Below are 17842 nucleotides of genomic sequence, written 5' to 3' on the forward strand. Positions count from 1 at the left end.
ATAAATATCGCGCGTCGCAATCCGACCGCAACTACTGTGGATACCCTACTGTCAATTATCAACGCCGAAACTCTTCACGATGGCTGCCGTTGAGCAGGACCCCCTGCTCTTGCTGCGCCAGTCGATCGCATCCAAACGACCTGCGGTTCCGACAGCCTCCTCTGATGCCTCAGCGGCCGAGGTTCCTCTCTCCAAAGCTACACATCTGCGCTTTTCGCACCCGTCGACCGTATCGGTGTCTCTGGATACTCCGACGCGCTTCATATCGAGCGACCGTCCCGTCGACCTTCGATCCATCTACTTCGCCTGGCTGAACAAGGACGTTGCCATTCCCGAATACAATGCCAGCGCGACTCGCCTTAACGAGGAGTTGGGAAGCCTTGGAACTGTCCAGAACCTCGCGTTCGTCGAACGTCTAGACCTGTTTACCTGGCTGGAAGGCGCTAGTGAAGAAAGTGAGCATATCAAGCCGCTGGCTGGCGACAAGGAGGGCAAAGAAGGTGCTGGCGCAAGCGCGTCCAAGGCTGCTCCTGCGGCTGCGTCCAGCAGAGCTGGACGCGGAACGCTGGATCCCAGACTGGCCGTCATCTACAACGGAGAGCGCAAGATGGGTGACCGCAACTCCATTCTGCGCGGTGTCAAGCCTACAGTGAGTCGCATGTGTGGCGATGTCCCCCGGCATCGACTGACAGATTTCACAGGACTTTTCCCACGTCCGCAAGCTCGCCGTTCCATTCATCCAAAAGAAGCCCCAGGGATCGTCAAACATCAGCTCCAACCCTTCCCTCGCACTCAACCCGAAGGCTCCAACGCGTCGTCCCGATCCTATCATTCTTCTCTCGCCGTCCGCCTCCTCGCTCTTGCGATTGTCCAACATTCGCTCGTTCCTGGAGCAGGGGCGCTACGTCAATCCCGATGGTGGTGCTGCGGCCTCGAGTATGTTGCATGTGTCGCGCATCATGAAGGAGATCGACCCCTCGCGCCCCATGCGCTTCATTCTCGTCGAGGGCCCCGAGCAGTTCAAGCCAGAATACTGGAACCGCGTCGTTGCAGTCTTCACCACGGGCCAGTCGTGGCAATTCAAGAACTACAAATGGAGCAACCCGCAGGACCTGTTTCGCCGCATTCAAGGCGTTTACGTTGGCTGGCGTGGTGACCAGCCGCCTGAAAGTGTCCGCGAGTGGGGACACCGTGTGATGCACATTGGAGTCGACCGCTGGCGTGATGGTGCGGGTGCCATCGAGGCTGCCAAATTTAGAGACAAGGAGGCCTCTGAGGCTATCTGGAGGATTATTGAGGCCGGCATGAAGGCCAAGGGATGGACGAAGAGCACTGCGCCCACTCTGCTGTAAAGAGGTGAGGTTGGGAAGACAGAGAGGAAGCTCAGAAATGCGGAGGCATGAGAATCTTCACAGAAGAGAATGGGCGCGCTAAACAGAGGTGCATGTATCAACAAAAAACAGGGCTGGGGAAAGTAAAGTTCACAGCGACGGCGTTATACGGGCTGATTTGTGCAGGACAGAAGATTGGAGAGACACCCGACTTCTATGCAGCTCTATGGATAGGGGGTGCAATGAGTTGGTTCTGGTCATACCAGGTATTCAGAAAGGAGATTGCTAAACGAAGCTAGAGGAACGATACGGTCCTCTGTATTGAACTACAAACGTGCACTTAAGATTGATGTTGGAATGAACACACAAAGATGAGACGGCAAGTAACGTTTATTCAATCGATTCATGTACTGCAAGAATCTAGTAATGTCAGGGAGACCAACAGATGCCAACCGGCCGAGAACAGACCTGCCTTTGACACGGCCGATAGCTCCCAGCGCTTGGACCATGCCTACGATGTACGTACTACCTTAGCCAGCACCGCGTTCACTTCTAACGACGCGTCGGACCCCTGTCCCGTTGCTCCAAAATTCCCGATAGTAACCCCAGAAACCTGGCGCCAGCTCTACGGATAATGAGACGTCCATCTGGCGGCAACTGATTCCCCGAGTCCGACGTCTCACCATATCGTTCACCACGATTTCCCAGTCAAGCCATCAAAATGGCACCAAACGCCGGCTCAAGCCGCAAGCGCAAAGAGCCCGAGCTGCCCTCGTCCCTCCAGAAGAAGCGCAGACTGAACGACCTTTCGAAATCCTCTCCGACAACGCCAAAATCCACCCCTGGCGTCGGCTCATCGGCCGTCAAGAAGTCCAGCCGCAAGACCGCCCCGGCCGTTAGCTCGCCATACGAGGTTCCCGACTCCCCAGAGGAGGGCGCTCCTCCAAAACGAATCCGAAACGTTCGAAGCGTGAACAGACCGACGCCCAAGGTTCCAATTGCCGCTCGTGGCCAGATCAATATCGATGCGTACGATGTGCCAGACTCCGACGATGAGCTGCATCTGAACCCCAAGGAGGTGAATGCGCAGAAGGCGAGCCCGACGGTGAGAAAGAGCGGTGGCGTAGCGAAGGCGGTCGTGCCTGAGCCGAAGCAGAAAGCAGCTAGAAAACGAGTGCCGTCGCAGAAAGGTGCAATAAACGCAGTGGAGCTGGACCCGGCAGAGGAGATTCCCACAACCGAGGAAACAGAGGTGAAGGCGCGCGCCAGTGGGAGGCGCAGGATACCAACGGCCAAAGTGTTGGAGGAGCAGCTGGGAGGGATCCGTTCCGGCACACCAGTGTCCCGCGCGACATCGTCAGCGGCCGACGATGTCCAGGAGACGAAAAAGGCAACCGGCAAGGCGGTTCGCAACGTTTCCATGCCGTTGAAGGGCATCTTGACGCCGTCGAAACGGGACGGGACACCAAGGAGAAGCAAGAGCGTTGCTTTTGATAACGAACAAAGCAAGGAAGAGGTGTTCTTTGAGGATCTGCCAACAAAGTCTGGACGAAGTAAGCAGACCCCGGGAAAGGCGACGCCCAAGGCTGCGAGTACGACAAAACCACGAAGGCCGGCCCACAAAGCGGTTGAGGAGGAGCCGGTGGAAGAAGACGAGGAAGAGGAACCTGAGCTCGAGGTCGAGGGAGGGCCTGCCAAAGAAGAGGAGGAATCGGAAGATGAAGATATCTGCGTCATCTGTTCGAAGCCAGACTCAAAGGCGGGAAACAAGATTTTGTTCTGCGATGGATGTGATCGGTGCTATCACCAAAAGTGCCACAATGTCCCGAAGGTTCCCAAGGGCGACTGGTACTGTGACGATTGTGTTCAGCAAAAGGAATCTCGGGTTTTAGCGGCTGGTGAGGTGGCCAAGATTCCTAACTTCGCCCAACACCTGAACAGCATGAAGAGAGTGCTGCTCGATAGGTGTACGGGGCGCCGACGGATCAAGTTGATTGATCAGGATGAGGCATATGAGAAAGCACACCAGCTGGTGGAGCAGACAGTGCTTGCAGGAGAGGGAAACTCGATGTTGGTGATCGGAGCCAGGGGATGCGGCAAGACCACGGTAAGCAACGCAAGAACATCACCCAAGAAGAAGACTGACATCCCCAGCTTGTTGAGAGCATTGTCAGCGACCTGTCTTTACAATACAAGAAGGAGTTCCATGTGGTGCGCCTCAATGGCTTCATCCACACGGATGACAAGTTGGCTCTGAAGGAAATATGGCGCCAGCTGGGCAAGGAGATGGATGCCGAAGACGACATCACGGCTCGGGTAGGTCCACGTCGAACTGCTCAAAGATGGAGAGGTCTCTAATTCAATACCAGGCCAACTACGCCGACACCATGGCCTCGCTGCTGGCGCTCCTCTCCCACCCGTCAGAAATGGCTCAGGCGGAAGAGGGGGTGACGTCGCAGGCTGTCATTTTCGTCATTGACGAGTTTGACATGTTTGCTGCTCACCCGCGCCAGACCCTGCTCTACAATCTATTTGATATCGCGCAAGCACGGAAAGCCCCCATTGCGGTGTTGGGCTGCACGACACGGATGGATGTTGTGGAAATGCTGGAAAAGCGCGTCAAGAGTCGTTTCAGCCATCGATATGTCTACTTGTCTATGCCGAAGAGTTTGCCAGCGTACTGGAACGTGTGCAAGCAAGGCCTTACGGTTGACGAAGAAGACATGGAAGCGGAGGGGATCGACGTCAGCGTCGAGGGACACGAAGCCTTCTATGCAAATTGGAATGCGATGATCGAGGTAAGCGAACCAGCGAGGTTGAGAAGCACGCAACTAACCCGTGTCCAGGTGTTGCGCAAAGAGAAGTCATTCCAGAATCTCCTTCAGTGCCACTATGCGACATCAAAATCGGTATCGGCGTTTTGGTCGGAATGCATCCTCCCGCTGTCCTCGCTATCGCTCGAAGCCCCAGACCTGGTCCTCCCGCCCCCGGCTGGGTCAGCGGTCTCCCTAAGACCACCAAACTCCAAGTTGCATATCCTGTCTTCGCTCTCAGAGCTGGACCTGGGGCTGCTCATCGCCGCAGCACGCCTGGATATCGTGGCTCACACAGACACGGTCAATTTCGCCATGGCGTACGACGAGTACAGCTCCCTGATGGGCCGGCAGCGCGTGCAGTCGGCTAGCTCGGGCATGCTCGCCCTCGGAGGCGGAGTGCGGGTATGGGGTCGCGGCGTCGCCGGCACGGCGTGGGAGCGGCTGGTGTCTCTGAGTCTGCTGGTGCCCGCGGGCCTAGGCACCGGGCGAGCCTCTGGCTACGGCGGCCTGGAAGGCAAGATGTGGAAGGTTGACATGGCGCTGGAAGAGATTCCGGTAGGCGTCAAGCTGAATAACGTGCTGGCGCGGTGGTGTAAGGAGATTTGAACATGGGTAGTGGTGTTCGTCACCCATAGCATTGCATACCTAGCATAATACATACGACCGAGTCACGGAGACGTGGCGCAACATGATACTTACTCTACCTGACGAAATGACCTGACTTTCTGACTTTGACAGCAACAGTGCGCACTCATGATGGGAGCAGCCGACTGAAGAAGAAAGATCCGAGTGCGCACCAACAGTTTGCAGTCGTCGGAGCATGTCTTTTGTGGCAGCTGGCGCATCCTAGCGCCGCGTGGTCGGATGAAAGACGCTACGAGACTGCGGACGTTTGTTTAGAGCCACAGAGCGCACGCGTAGGTGCTTGTGCTAGCTATCCTACCTAGTCTGGGATATGGCCTGTTTTCTCCCGCGCAAATCAATTGATAATCTAGTGTGCGTAAGGCCCATCGTGAGATCCATGGCGGCCGTCGAAAGCCTCTTTGACTTTTGGTTACTGCAGCCGAACTATCCGCAGCACGTTGCATGTCAGTCAGCACTCAAAAGCAAATAGGTAATGATACCCGTGAATGCGCTAGGAGTTTACGAGAGAGGGAGGGGAGGGACTAGGAGTTAAAGGAGACCCTGGCCCTGAGCAGGTTTGCTCTCACGCACGTTATCCACGTGTTGCTAGGGATCTCGTTTTGGGGGGGGGAGGGGGGGGGAGATGGGCAGCGAATCTCCTCCCCCTCTATATTTCTGAACTGGGGTGACGGATGAACGGAGGCAGCGATCCTCGAGGGTTAGGAAGGAGGCCACATGTCGTGAAACGAGTGATCGACGACGATGAGCCATCAGCCCCCGGCAGAGGGTCTCGGGAGAAGGCGGTTTGGAAGCACCTTGAAATAGGACCATGCTGCGTCATGTTACCCAGCAATCGCACAGCCAACAGATGGGCATGAGGAATGTAACGCTCTCGAGGCGGGATGTTTCTTCTGAGACTTTCGGTGTGCTCTTTTGCCTGCCTGCCTTCCCCGATGAGATGGGATGACAGCGGCCGCCAGGAGGTTGAGAGACATTTGATGCAGAAATGATGGCGGCGGCCGACAGGCTTTTACGAGTCGACGTTTTGGGGGCATGCGCCAAGGAGTTTGGTGGGCTGGTTGGTTGGTGTAAGTCATGGTGCTCAGCAGGCAAACACGGACACGGTACTTTTGCAGCCCGGACACACTTGTTGGACTCAAAGTAGGCATTCGTATGTTGGAGGCGTCGGCGGGTTCACGTCCGCATATCTCTGCACCATTCTGGGGACTTGTTTCTGTTTTCCTTCAGCTCGTAAAAGCGCGTCTCCAGCATCGGGCCGGGGGGGAGCACTGGAGAGATTTAAGTGCAGCGTGGGCATGCATCTCAGCTTGGAGAGGTTCAGGCCTAGTGGGATCGCGGGGCGGTCTTGGGTGGTAAACGATGGACCCAATGGCGGTTGTCGGATGTGAATCGGCTCCAGCATGCCACAGCAGTGGAGCTGGCAGCGTGACCCACCAGACATGGCGGCCGCCGCCACGTTGCGGCCTTGATTCCGCCCGTGTGTCTCCGCTGCTGACGGAGGGCACCAAGGGCACTCACTAAGCTGCTCCAGTGACCATCGAGCGACTGCCGGGCCTGCGCAGCCAATCGTAGAGGTAGCCGACCGCCTAAGACCAAGACCAAGACCAAGACCAAGACCAAGGCCTGTGGAGGCCGCAGTGCCGTACCGATCGCATTGTTGAGCCTCCAAAGTTTGATATTGTTCCCGTCCCCGTCTTGGAAAGACACAGGAAACAAACCCATTCGGGGAATCAAGGTGCCCGGGACAGGTCCAAAGGGAAAAAGCCAAGAGAGAGGAAAAGAGCCATGCATCACCGTCTTGACAACCAATCCGGACGAAGGACATCCATTCACGTTAACCGAACCCTGGACAGACGCCTGCAGCAGCGGCCCTGGGAACCTGGAACTGGCTGGCTGGTGCCTTGGGGTTGGGGGGAGGGGAGGCGGCCGCCGGCGCCCAGCGTCACTCAGCGTCACCCGAGCGAGCCAGTAAACTCGATCCTGTCATTCCTCGACAGCACGCCTGATGGGCCCCCTTCGGAAACGAGCACGACGACGAAAACTAACTTAAGGCAGACTGGCATCTCTTCCTCTTCATTCCCTTTTCACCACCCCTGTCTCCAACTTGCTTTGCGCGCTCCTTTTCTCGCTATCCACCTTGCAACCTATTTCAAGAGAGACCGGCCTGTCTTTCTTGGTTTAAACAACACCACCCCGGCAGCAATCCTTTCTCGTTTTACCTTACCTTACCCTTACCTACCTACCGTTCTACAGGTGCTAAGATTCCCTTCCCAGGCTCTCAGTCCGGCTTCTTCAGCTTCCGGCAGGGACACCTCCACTGGGGGCTAAATCGGCTTCACCGCGCGACGACGCCACTACCAGCGCTACGCCCCGCGGCTTGCTGCTGACCCGGGGGGAAGCTCCTCCCTCTGCGCCTCCGTCCTCCGTCCCCCGGCCGTAGATCCTACAGGCAACCTACCTGGGCACTGCCTCCGAACCACAAACGCACGCTTGCTTCACCGTCCCCCGACCTCGCTAGCAGCAACATTGACAGCTCGTTTCGTCATTGATAACCATTCCAGTTTCCCGATTGGCAAACTATCCCCTTCGAGATTTGCTGCTCCTGAAATCTTGTTCCATCCCAAGGAAAGCGGCCGTTCACCCGAACCTTACAACCTTAAACTCACCTCCCACCCCTCCCGCCCTCCAAAGTACCTACCTCCCCAATACACTTACCGTAAGGTATCCAAACTTGGTTTTGTTGCATGGTCTAGCCAGCCGTCCGATCCCGAACAAACTTACCTCCCACCGAGTCCGAGTCTTCCTCAACACGACCACCATGTCAAAACGCACAACCTTCACCACAATCTCTCCACTGCCCAGCGGCATAAGCCGCGAGGCCGTCCTGGACTTCCTCCACAACCACCTGGACATGATCGACCTGAACCCTCTCATCAAGGAACGCCACGTTATCAAGCCACCCGCCCACGCCCCTCCCGAAGAGCATTCTTGCGTCTGGTACTCGCTCACCGACGAGATCTCTTACCTGCCTGGCGGTTTGGCCACGGGCGACGTCAGCTACACCTGCGCTTTCCACGACCTGCCCACCGGCCTGCAGACCCACTGTTACGCCCCGATGGGTCTGGAGATCCGGGATAAGTGGACCGTGGCCGGCTCGCTCCCGGGCGAACCCATCGAACCCGTCGAGCTCGGCATCGGCGCCCCGCTGACCGGCCTGTACCTGCGCGAAGACGTTGACATGCGCTGCAACGTCTTTACCACCTCCTTCGTCAAGAAAACGCTCAAGAAGAGCCATGGCCAATTGGTCGAGCGCATCAAGTCCAAGATGCAGCAGCAGCAGCAGCAAGCTTCTCCTGCGCCCTTCAACTCTTACCACCTGCCGTCCACGCATGCACGTCACCACAGCCAGAACTCGCTGCACGGGTCTTATGTCTCCAACTACCGTTCCAACAGCCCACCACAGATGCCTCCGGCACCCAACCATCCCGTCGCGAGCTATGCGACGCTCGGGAACCAGATGAACCTCCCAATTAGGCCATCATATAACAAATCCTTGCCGCCGCCGCCACCCAACGATGGTGCCCAGAACCCATTTCAGAACGCATATCCAAGACCACTCCACATCCGTCAAGTCTCCAGGGGAGCGCCGGCAAAGTCGCAACCCGGCGCCTTGAGCAACAACAACTGCTACGCCCACTCCGACTATTCTGACTTCGCCACCAATCCGTACGAAGTAAAGCCGCCGTCGCACTCGAACTCGTCGCCCTATGCAGCAGGCCTCTCTGGCGGTGACGCAAAACGGCAACAGACAGGACCCTTTGTAGCCGAGCTGGAATGAGCCGCAGGTCGCAACGTTTCCAGCCGGTCCTTGATCTGTCTTTTCTTTTTTATGTGTGTTACCAGTCATTTGATGTAGCCTACGTGCGTTTCTTAGTTGATACCCCCTTTACTTCCAAAATACCTAGCAAAATCTATTGGCCAATCTCCATCTCTCTGTCGCTTCATCCACCACGTCATATAAGTGATCGTGTGCATCGGTGCGGCACAGCAGCTTTCCGTGATTGGCAACCCGGGGGTCGGATTGTCCAATGGCATGTTATGCATCCCACCGCCAGTGTGACCTCGATGCAACCAACAAGCACCTTGCTATTTCCCAGCTTCGTACTGTACTTTGGTTGAGTACTCTAGTCGATGAACCAGAAACACTTCTTCAGCAAGACAAATCCCTGCCACCTGCCGTCTGGAAGTCCCTTTCACTAAAGGTAGTAAGTAGTAGTATCAGACCTTGGGTAAGTATTTGCATTCCCTCAACAAAGCTATCGTCACCAAACAAAGCAAGTATTTGATTTGAAATGTGTGTGTATTAGGTATAGGTAGTAAATAATACTCGACAACAACAAAAAAACTCAAGAGACAAAGCCAGGAAGCAAAAGCCCCCCCTTCCCCCTCCTTTGGGAAACACGCGCGGGTGATTCTTTACAAAGGGAAAAAAAAAACGTCCCCTTTCATCCACTGCTGCGGCCAAACGCCCATCCCCCAGTTTTTCTCCCGGGTTCCAGCGAGGCCGCCTGTCTGTCTCTGCTCTACGCACCTCTCTCTAAACAGTAACGTTTCTCCTTCCTTCCCTTTTGCTGCTGAGGAACCAACCGCGTCCCCCCCGTCTATGTCTGCTCATCTCTGGGCATATCGGCATCATAAAAAAAGGGTGACATTAAAAATGAACAACAAAACAGGACGTGAAGATGGAAATCCAGGATGCAGATAAGAATGATGATGATGTTGGTGATAAACAACCACCGCTTCGTGTCGTCAAGCAATGTTCCTTGTTCGTCGCCGTCCACACATGAACACGTTTCGTATCGTTGGGATATCCGAGAGGAATGAAGAGATTCGGCAGCCGACGAGAGGATGGAGAACAAGGTGTGACGGGTGCTTGGCAAGGGGGGTGTGGTGACAGAAGGCGCAGGAGCGCATTGGGACACTGGCTTCGATGCCCACACAGCCCTCTTTGCCTGCCCGTCATACACCGTTGTCTGTTATCCATGTCTGCTGTGTTGTGAATTGAGTCTCTCTCCAATTTTCCCAGTCAAGGCTATGAGAACACACGAAAACGAAGGCGATGTTGATGTGAGGAGTGGAAAAAGGTTGATTGAACTTGACGAACGGAGGATGGGAAGATTGGTGGGTGTGGAAGAGGGCTGCCCCGTTTACAGAGCGAAGACGGCGACGGCACCGGCGATGAGGGCCAGGGAGCCGGCGAGGGCGGCCTGCTTCTCGGCGCCGGCGACGACGACGTGTGTGGGGCAGGGGGCGCCGCCGCACTCGGTGCCGTTGCCAGCACCGCCAGAGCCGCCGGGGGTGCCGGGGGTACCGGGAGTGCCAGGAGTGCCGGGAGTGCCCGGGGTGCCAGGGGAACCGGGAGTGCCGTTTCCGCCGTTGCCTCCATTGCCGCCGTTTCCGCCGTTGCCTCCATTGCCGCCGTTTCCGCCGTTGCCTCCATTGCCGCCGTTGCCGCCGTTGCCTCCGTTTCCGCCGTTGCCTCCATTTCCACCGTTGCCGCCGTTGCCAGCATCACCGCCCTCGCCACCGGGGGTGGCGGGGGTGCCGGGAGTGCTGGGAGTGCCAGGCGTACCGGGAACGGCAGGAGCGCTGGGAGCAGGGCCGGGGGCGCCAGACTGGCCGGGAACCTGGGGAGGAACCGCGGGGCCAGTAGGCGCGGGGCCCGGGCAGGGGCTGCCGCCGCACTCGGTGCCGGGGACGCCGGTCTCGACGGGGGGAGCGGGGGCGGGAGGGACGACGCCGGTGGGGTAGTAGCCGTGGTCGTAGTTGGTGGTCTAGCAAGCCAGAGTTTGTAAGTCATTGAAAACAGGCGAAGAAGTAAAGGGAAGAGAAAGACTCACGTAGATCTCGGTGCAGGGGCAGTCGGGGATCTTGAAGGTGGTGGGCTTGTCGATCTTGTAGGTGCGGTTGTTGAAGTACAGGGTGGTGGGCTCGGGGCACCAGGTCTCGACCTGCTGGTGGACGCGGGTCAGGGTGACGATGGTGCCGTTGACGATGGCGAGGCTGCCGTCCTTGTGCTTGAAGGGGAGGTGGTTGGGCTTGGCGGCGGCCGTGGCGGCGAGGGCGCCGATGGTGACGAGGACGGATTGGATCTGCATTTTGATTGATGAACCTGTTGTTGTCTGTTTAAATCTCGTTTTCTCGATGACGATGCCAAATGAGTGGACGGAAAAGGCGAGGCAAATGAGTGTGAGAGTCTGTCGAGCTTGTGTGAGGTGGTGAGTGGACGACGATAAGATTATAAGACTCTTGTAAGGAGATGTGTGTGAGTTGCGCCTTGCGGGTTGCAGTTGGTTTTGAGTGAGTGTGGTTGGTTTATTAAGTGAGTGACTAGGGCCAGATGGAAACCAGAAAAGCAAAAAGGAGGGAGGGGGAGGGAAAACGAGGACAGACAAACGAAAGCCTGTGGTTGTCGACTGTTGGTGAGTGTGTGTGAGATGAAGAGGACAGAACATCGTCAAGCTGAAGAGTCGGCCTCTCTTTATGCTGCCTCTCCCTCACACGCCTTGGCAGGCTTCCAACCACGTTCAGGGGGGCGCCTTGACCGACGAGCTCGAGCGATGAGAGACACTGAGGAACAGAACGAGATTAGAACGATGCCCGACCTACACTGAGACAGAAGCCTTCCATCCAATGGGGTCCCGCGAGATGACGGGCCGGAATGTCGGTGGACCTCCCGGGTCCCGTGTTTGTTGTGGCCGCCGCGGCGCCAAGAATGTGAGAACCGGCCGCCGGAAATGTGGCGCATTCCAGACGTCAGGGGCAAGAGGGCCGCCGGTGAGACGTTTTAACCATAACGGCATCAAAGTAAACAAACGGTCATGCCTTTCCCGATTCGAGGCTCTTCGCAGCTCATCAAACGCACATTCCCAAGGGACCGGTTTTGAATACCACTTTCATCTGCTTTCTCTCATTCAGGGTATGTCGAAGAGTTGAGCGGCTTTCCCCGACCCGGGTCGGGAAGCGCTGAGATATGTACAGTTGAGTCAGGCCGCTCGACGACCGCTCCTCCTCCCTTATTTTGCTTTTCCCCTTTGGTTTGTCCGTCCCACAGCAGCCGCTCACTTTTTCTCTCATCGTTCTCTTCTCGTCATGTTCCCACGTGTTTGTCACATCCCGGCGTGCCAACCGAGGGCATCCGGGCGGGCCTTTCGCCTCGTCCTCCACTCTCACGCCAACAATAATCGTTCGTTGGTCGCCTGTAGCTTCGTCTCGCGGATCGTGGTCGAGATTCGTGCTTCCATGCCGTCCTTCTATGATCATCCGCCCCGCCAGCCAGCTATGATTCAAGACAAGATGAAAAAAAATTGAAAGAAAAAAAATTGGTAACAAAAGTGAAATCCGCATGTGATGATGATGACGTGATCATGTTCCGCGGAATCAGTTTCGCCGACTCATGGGGTCTCTCCTTCTAAGAATATTGTCCGTCCCCAACGCCGTCATTTCCAAAAGAATCCAGATGGCAGAAGATCGGCCCTGCTCGGGCCTCTCCGAGAAAAGCAAAAGATCCTGCCCACCGCCTGGTAATGAATCAAAGACCACCATGTATGTATGCACAAGATTATGGTTTGTGGGTAAAGTGCCGTAAATGCCGTCGGGGGGGCCTGCGCAACCAGCATCGACGAGGCGAGATTCTAAGCGTGCAAATCATTCGAATCGCAATGCGAGATGTGCAGAAAATACCGCCGTCACTCAGTCGGTTCGTTGCGGTGTAGGCCGTCACTGACAGTCCGGAACATGGTTTATTTGCGGTTCGATCGGCTCGTGCTGCGTTCTACACCACGGCCGCCGACTGAGTCAAAGTCGTAGTTCTTCAGAGTGTGCTCGTATTTGGGGCTCCTCAGGAATTTGGGCACCGAGTCCTGTAACAAAGTGGGGTTAGTCATCGGGCCAAACATGCCGGGTTGAGTTGTGAAAGGAATAAACTTACGCTAGCCATCAACTTGAAAACAGCATTTTGCGCATCCTCAAACAGGGACATGACTTCTTGCAGAGTATCAATCATGGCGACGTCTTGGCCAACGGCCTTGGTCATGCGAGTGGCCAGGTTGTTGCGAAGTTGATGATCAATGTTCAACTCGCAGGGAGATCCGGGGGCGAGGAATGCATTATAAATCCCATAGGCCTGCGCCATGATCTCCTTGATGCCGTCCATCGAGTTCGCATTCGGGTTCTTCTGGGCGACCCTGATGGCTTGTCGGCAGCTGCGGACGAAGTCGTCGACGTCCAGGTAGAAAGACAGGTTCTCCTCGCAGTGCGTTTCTCTCAGATTTTCCCTGAACAGCAGACGCAGGGCAGCGTCGTTGAGGATCTTGTCCAATCTCTGGGTGTTGGAGTCTCTCGCAATGACGTTGCGAGAAGAAGCCGGCGTGGCGGCTTCGCTCTCCGATGTCCGTCCTCTCACGCCGATACCGTTAATGAGATCCTTGCCCTTAGCCGTCAATTGGTAGACGGAGTGCTTGGTGGGTTGGAACAGGTTGTTGCTCGGGTACTGTGCCATGTGTGCCCGATCCTGTACCACGGGTTCAATGAGGTCGTACTCCACGAACAAAGACGCAATGTCATACGTCTCCCGGCGGTCCACGGTTGTACAGCAGTCCATCAGCCAGTCAGTGGCAGCCTTGCCGGTGAAGGTGTCCTTGTATGTCTTGCCGTTGACCTTGCGCTCGCTAGCCATCTTGACACCGGTAAGACCATCCTTGTAATCGCTCAAAGAGTCAGAGTCGGCTGAGCTGACGCTTGACTTGACGTTGGGGCCGTGTGCGCCGATAAATCTCCTGAAGATGACCTCGATGGTGCCACGGTCTGTAATGAGCTTGTCAGTCTGGCCGTCCCTCTCGAGAATGACCAATTGCGATAGCGTGGCGCCGACCAGGTCGGAAATGGACTTTTGCTGGATGCCGTTGCGGGAGCAGAAGCGGTCGAGCACGGTGACGCCCTTGGGAGTCAATTGCCACACGGAGCCCTTCATGTTGTACACCTGCTGGTACTTTCCGTCGGCCGACTCGATGAATCTCGCCTCGAGGAACTTTTGGCAAATGGAGCGGGCCATGTCCTTGGCCATGGAGAAGGTCGTTGTTGTCGTGGTCGTCACTATCCTGGAGGGGTCCTTGGGGTCGGGCATTCTGTTGGATTGGGAGAACTTGAGGGAACCCAGGTTGTTGATCGCATCTTCGGACAGAAAGGTGTTTTCCACTCTCGTCAATCGTACTCGGTGGGCGGACAAAGGCAAGAGGCTGACAATCAGGGTCGAGAAGAGATCCTTGAAGTCCTGCAGATTGCGTGTATTAGCGCAACGATTGATGCAGGGCCCGTGGGCGGGGCAGAAGCGCGGGTGGTGATCAGGCTTGGGAGGAGGGGTTCCGCAGGGAATGCGTCCGGGTGAGTAACTAACCTTTGTGAATGGGCGGTCATCGTCCGTCATGCGGAGGAGCCGCGACGATGTTTGATGCATCTTGCTCTCGATATTCGGCAGCCGAATGGGCAGAGGCCTGTTGGGGTCGGTTTCGCTGTAGGGTTGAGAGGGTGGATCCTGGACCAGCGACAACTGGCTTGGATACTTGCCCTCTGGGTGGTTGAGAGTGCTGGTCGACGACGACGAGTAGTTGGAGGGACTCCTGTATCGTGGGTATTTGTCTGTCGGGCCAATACTGGCAGCGTCGGAAGCCGAGTCGGGGGTGAAAGAGGCCCTGCCTAATGCGGAACTGGAGGCGCGCTGGCGTACAGACTGGTCTGAGGAGAAGGTCGCGAGAGCGGATTGGGTCTTGTCAAAGGCTGCAGCAGCGAAGCCAAACAGACCGCCAGAACGTTGCAGCTTTTGCAAAGAACTGATTGATGGCGAGTGGTGGTGAGAACGGTAATGCGGGCGATTAACCGAAGAGACGGGGGCAGCGCGGTAGGGATCGGTCGATGATGATGTAGTGTTGGTGTTGGTGGAGGTGGTGGAGGAGGTGGTGGTAGCGGCAGCAGCAGCAGCAGTGGCAGCAGCAGATGATTGAGGAGTAGTAGTAGTAGTGTTGGTAGTGGTGGTGGTAGGGTTGGGGTTGGCGCTGGTGGTGGTGGTGTGTGAACGAGGTGGCAGGTTGGCCTCGTTAGACTGTGGCTCGTGGTTCGGAGGTCGGGAAGTCTTGGAGACAGCGGCCATCTAATGGGAAAAGGAGGGTTAGAAAAAGCGCGGACGGCGTGACGGGCGTTCAAATAAAAGGAAGGCGCAAGAAGGAAAAAAAAAAGGAAGAGAAAGCGGGCTTGGTGAGGCAGGGCGCGGAGGAGGAGAGGAGGTGTGTGGTGTCTGGTGGTGGTAATGGTGGAGGAGAAGGAGAATAAGGGACATGGGGAGTCGAATGGAGCACTAAGGTGAGGTGTATGGCATGGTAAAGCGAGCAAAGTACAGTACAGAGTACACAGGCCTCAAGGGGCTGATGTACATGTAGACGGCGGAACCCTGCAAGTAGACAATACAAGGGGGGGAGGGGGGCTAGTGGGAGTGGAAGTGGGAGGAGTGAGAGACGAGGTACCCTGGGTACAAGGAGACAGCCAGAGAGAGGGAGAGAGAGAGAGAGAGGAGAAGGCAGAGAGAGAGATGAGAGGACACCACTGGACTTGGGCCTGGACACACCACACACACCCCCATACTGGACGCTCTCACACGCACACACACACACACACACACACACACTCATAGACACACACGCACACACACCTCTTTCTCTGAACCACTCTCGCTATCTCTCACACACTCTCCCTCTGTGAGAGGCCGCAAGTCGAATGCCCTGGACGACGCTCCACGCTACGGCCGGCGAACGACGGCCGGGTCGGGTGGGATGCAGACCAGTTGGTGTCGGTGTTGAAATTGGTGCCGGTACTTCAGGCACGGCTCAAAGGAAACCAGGGGGTTGTGATATATGGGGATATGTGTGCGCGCGCGCGTGTGTGTGTACATGGAAACGACTAAGACGGGATTGGGGCAGTGACGACAGACAGATAGGGGAGGGTAAGGTGAGGTAAGGCAGGTAGGCAAAGACGTATGTAGGTAATCAGAAAAGCCTCTGTCACATAGGCAGGTATGTGCAGAGTAAGGTAGGTAGGTAGGTACGGATACAACAGATGGCCTGAGGTAAGACGGGCAGGGGACTCACTGGTGCTGATGGTGATCTGACTGATACCGCTGACCAGTCCAGGGCTCGACTGTCCGTGAACGACCTTGCCGGGCTGGACGATGCTCAAACTGCCCCGGGAAGCATAGGGCAGACGGTTGTGACAGGGCTCGACGGAAATAACAGCCGTAAGATTATGTATGGTATTAACGGCAAGGTGTGGAAATGCGAGGCCAGAATAAGATGACGGCGATCGTGCTTCTCTGGTACGGGATGCGCCTCCTCCACGAGCCGGGGGAGAGAGATTTGAAGACGAGGGTACTCTGTACGGCAGCTAGGTAAGGTACCGTACGGCCACGCAGGACTCGACAGCGATGCGCAGGATGAGGATCCGAGGAAATCGTCTTCCTGGGTACGCCTCGAGGGGAGAGCGGCAGATGTGCGGACTAGAAATCTGGGCTTGGACTGAATCGGTTTGGGCTGGGCTGGTGTGGACTGGACTCTGCTTGTCTGGAAACTGGCTGTTCCGTCCGTGAGAGTGAGAGAGGAGGTTGATGACTGGGTTAGATGTGATTTTGGGGCTTGAGTTAGACTGGATTCAAGTGCCTGGGAAGTGGATTGGAAGGGGAAAAGAAGCAGCCTAACGAGCACCGTCAGTTCGGTAGTCAGGGCGCAGTCGTTGCCGTCGTCGTTGTCGAGTCGAGTAACGACGTCGTCAGGGACAGAAGGTAAGGGTCAGGTAAGGTAGGCGAGCTAGCAAGCAAGAAAGCAAAGCGGAAGCCAGGCGGAATAGCAAGTAGGAAAGACTTGTTGAAAGTTGGACTTGAACATGGACAGACAGACCACGAACAACGACGGTGTCGGTAGAAGTTGACCAGCAGAAGCAAGCCAAAGAAAGACCACGGCCAAATCACCGCTCGACAAGACAGGGGCAGGGGCAATCCGACTTTTTTAGGGGAGACCTTGGACGGGAGCCAGACTGCGAAAGACTGGAAGCAGGACTGGCACATTCGCGGAGCAGATGTGAATGGCGATGGATCCCAGGTTTTGCAGAGAAAACTGCCACCTGCCGTTGAACATCCTGGTCCGCCCCGGTTGAGGATCCACCGTCGTCCCCGCTGATGGCGGCCCTTTGCAGTTGCGGCCCCCCCCTTTCAGTGTCCAGAGTGCCTCCTCCATCCCCCCCTCCAGTGTCCCCTCCCTGGCCCTTGAGGTCGGGCAGTCTTCAATGAGCATTTCTTCCTTCTCCCCTCAGTACCACACTCCACCGTACCGCTGGTTGGTTCCACCGAGGGGGCCATTGGCACCTCACCACGACCTCACCCCCCCTTCAGCGGGCCAGGGCACATGGGCAGCCATGGAATCAACCGCTACACTCCATTATTGTCTGGCATGTAAGGCAAGGCAAGGTGGTGGTACGGAAGAAGGTACTCCAGCCATGCAGGAGCCTACGCTACTACGCCAAGTACCTTTCTGGCCATGCATTACCCTTTTACTTTCCGCAGTGCCATGTGCCGCCCTGCCTCCCATTCCATCATATCCTCAATCACACCTCACCTCACCTTACCCCAGCACGCCTTATACCACACCACATACCCTGCTTGCTCTATGCCTTGCCCTCCCGTAACGCCGTAGTCTCTTCCGTAAGGTACTACTATCACACAGTAAGTTCCTCTGGAATTACAGAGACTACCGGACTCTGTAGTGGACAGTAAGGTACACACGATAGCCTGATGCCCTTCACTGAGAATGCCTGCTGCCCCCCGTGTGTACCACCCATCGCCATGCCCCCATGCCCTGCGCGGGCCTAGATCAACCCATCCAACCCCCTCCCACTCATGTACGGTGCCCCAAAGGGAAGAGAAGACGTGAGATGCGGTGTGCTGACGAGGAGAGA

The 17842-nt window shown here is 56.4% G+C and overlaps 5 protein-coding genes across 5 annotated transcripts; 3 read left to right on the plus strand and 2 right to left on the minus strand.

The window, feature by feature from the left end:
• Positions 1-79: 79 nt before the first annotated feature.
• cdc73 (Cell division control protein 73) lies at positions 80-1352 on the plus strand (the record flags this gene model as incomplete). Its single annotated transcript, XM_032033212.1, has 2 exons — positions 80-649; positions 702-1352. 2 exons carry the CDS (start codon positions 80-82, stop codon positions 1350-1352), a joined length of 1221 nt encoding a protein of 406 aa, XP_031887691.1.
• Positions 1353-2052: 700 nt separating this feature from the next.
• Positions 2053-4801, plus strand: orc4 (Origin recognition complex subunit 4; the record flags this gene model as incomplete). The annotated part of the gene is made up of 5 exons (XM_032033211.2): positions 2053-3438; positions 3486-3647; positions 3701-4129; positions 4178-4737; positions 4783-4801. The coding sequence occupies 5 exons, from the start codon at positions 2053-2055 to the stop codon at positions 4799-4801; spliced, it is 2556 nt and encodes an 851-aa protein (XP_031887692.2).
• A 2809-nt stretch (positions 4802-7610) lies between these two features.
• CGGC5_v003989 (uncharacterized protein) lies at positions 7611-8630 on the plus strand (the record flags this gene model as incomplete). Its single annotated transcript, XM_032033210.1, has 1 exon — positions 7611-8630. The coding sequence occupies one exon, from the start codon at positions 7611-7613 to the stop codon at positions 8628-8630; it is 1020 nt and encodes a 339-aa protein (XP_031887611.1).
• A 1369-nt stretch (positions 8631-9999) lies between these two features.
• COL6A5-0 (Collagen alpha-5(VI) chain) lies at positions 10000-10950 on the minus strand (the record flags this gene model as incomplete). The annotated part of the gene is made up of 2 exons (XM_032033209.1): positions 10000-10626; positions 10693-10950. The coding sequence occupies 2 exons, from the start codon at positions 10948-10950 to the stop codon at positions 10000-10002; spliced, it is 885 nt and encodes a 294-aa protein (XP_031887612.1).
• A 1644-nt stretch (positions 10951-12594) lies between these two features.
• flbA (Developmental regulator flbA) lies at positions 12595-14996 on the minus strand (the record flags this gene model as incomplete). Its single annotated transcript, XM_032033208.2, has 3 exons — positions 12595-12714; positions 12783-14123; positions 14247-14996. 3 exons carry the CDS (start codon positions 14994-14996, stop codon positions 12595-12597), a joined length of 2211 nt encoding a protein of 736 aa, XP_031887607.2.
• Positions 14997-17842: the final 2846 nt, after the last annotated feature.

This window comes from Colletotrichum fructicola (assembly GCF_000319635.2).
Source record: "Colletotrichum fructicola Nara gc5 chromosome Unknown KSG_Nara_v1_contig02, whole genome shotgun sequence".
Classification (NCBI taxonomy): Eukaryota; Fungi; Ascomycota; class Sordariomycetes; order Glomerellales; family Glomerellaceae; genus Colletotrichum; species Colletotrichum fructicola.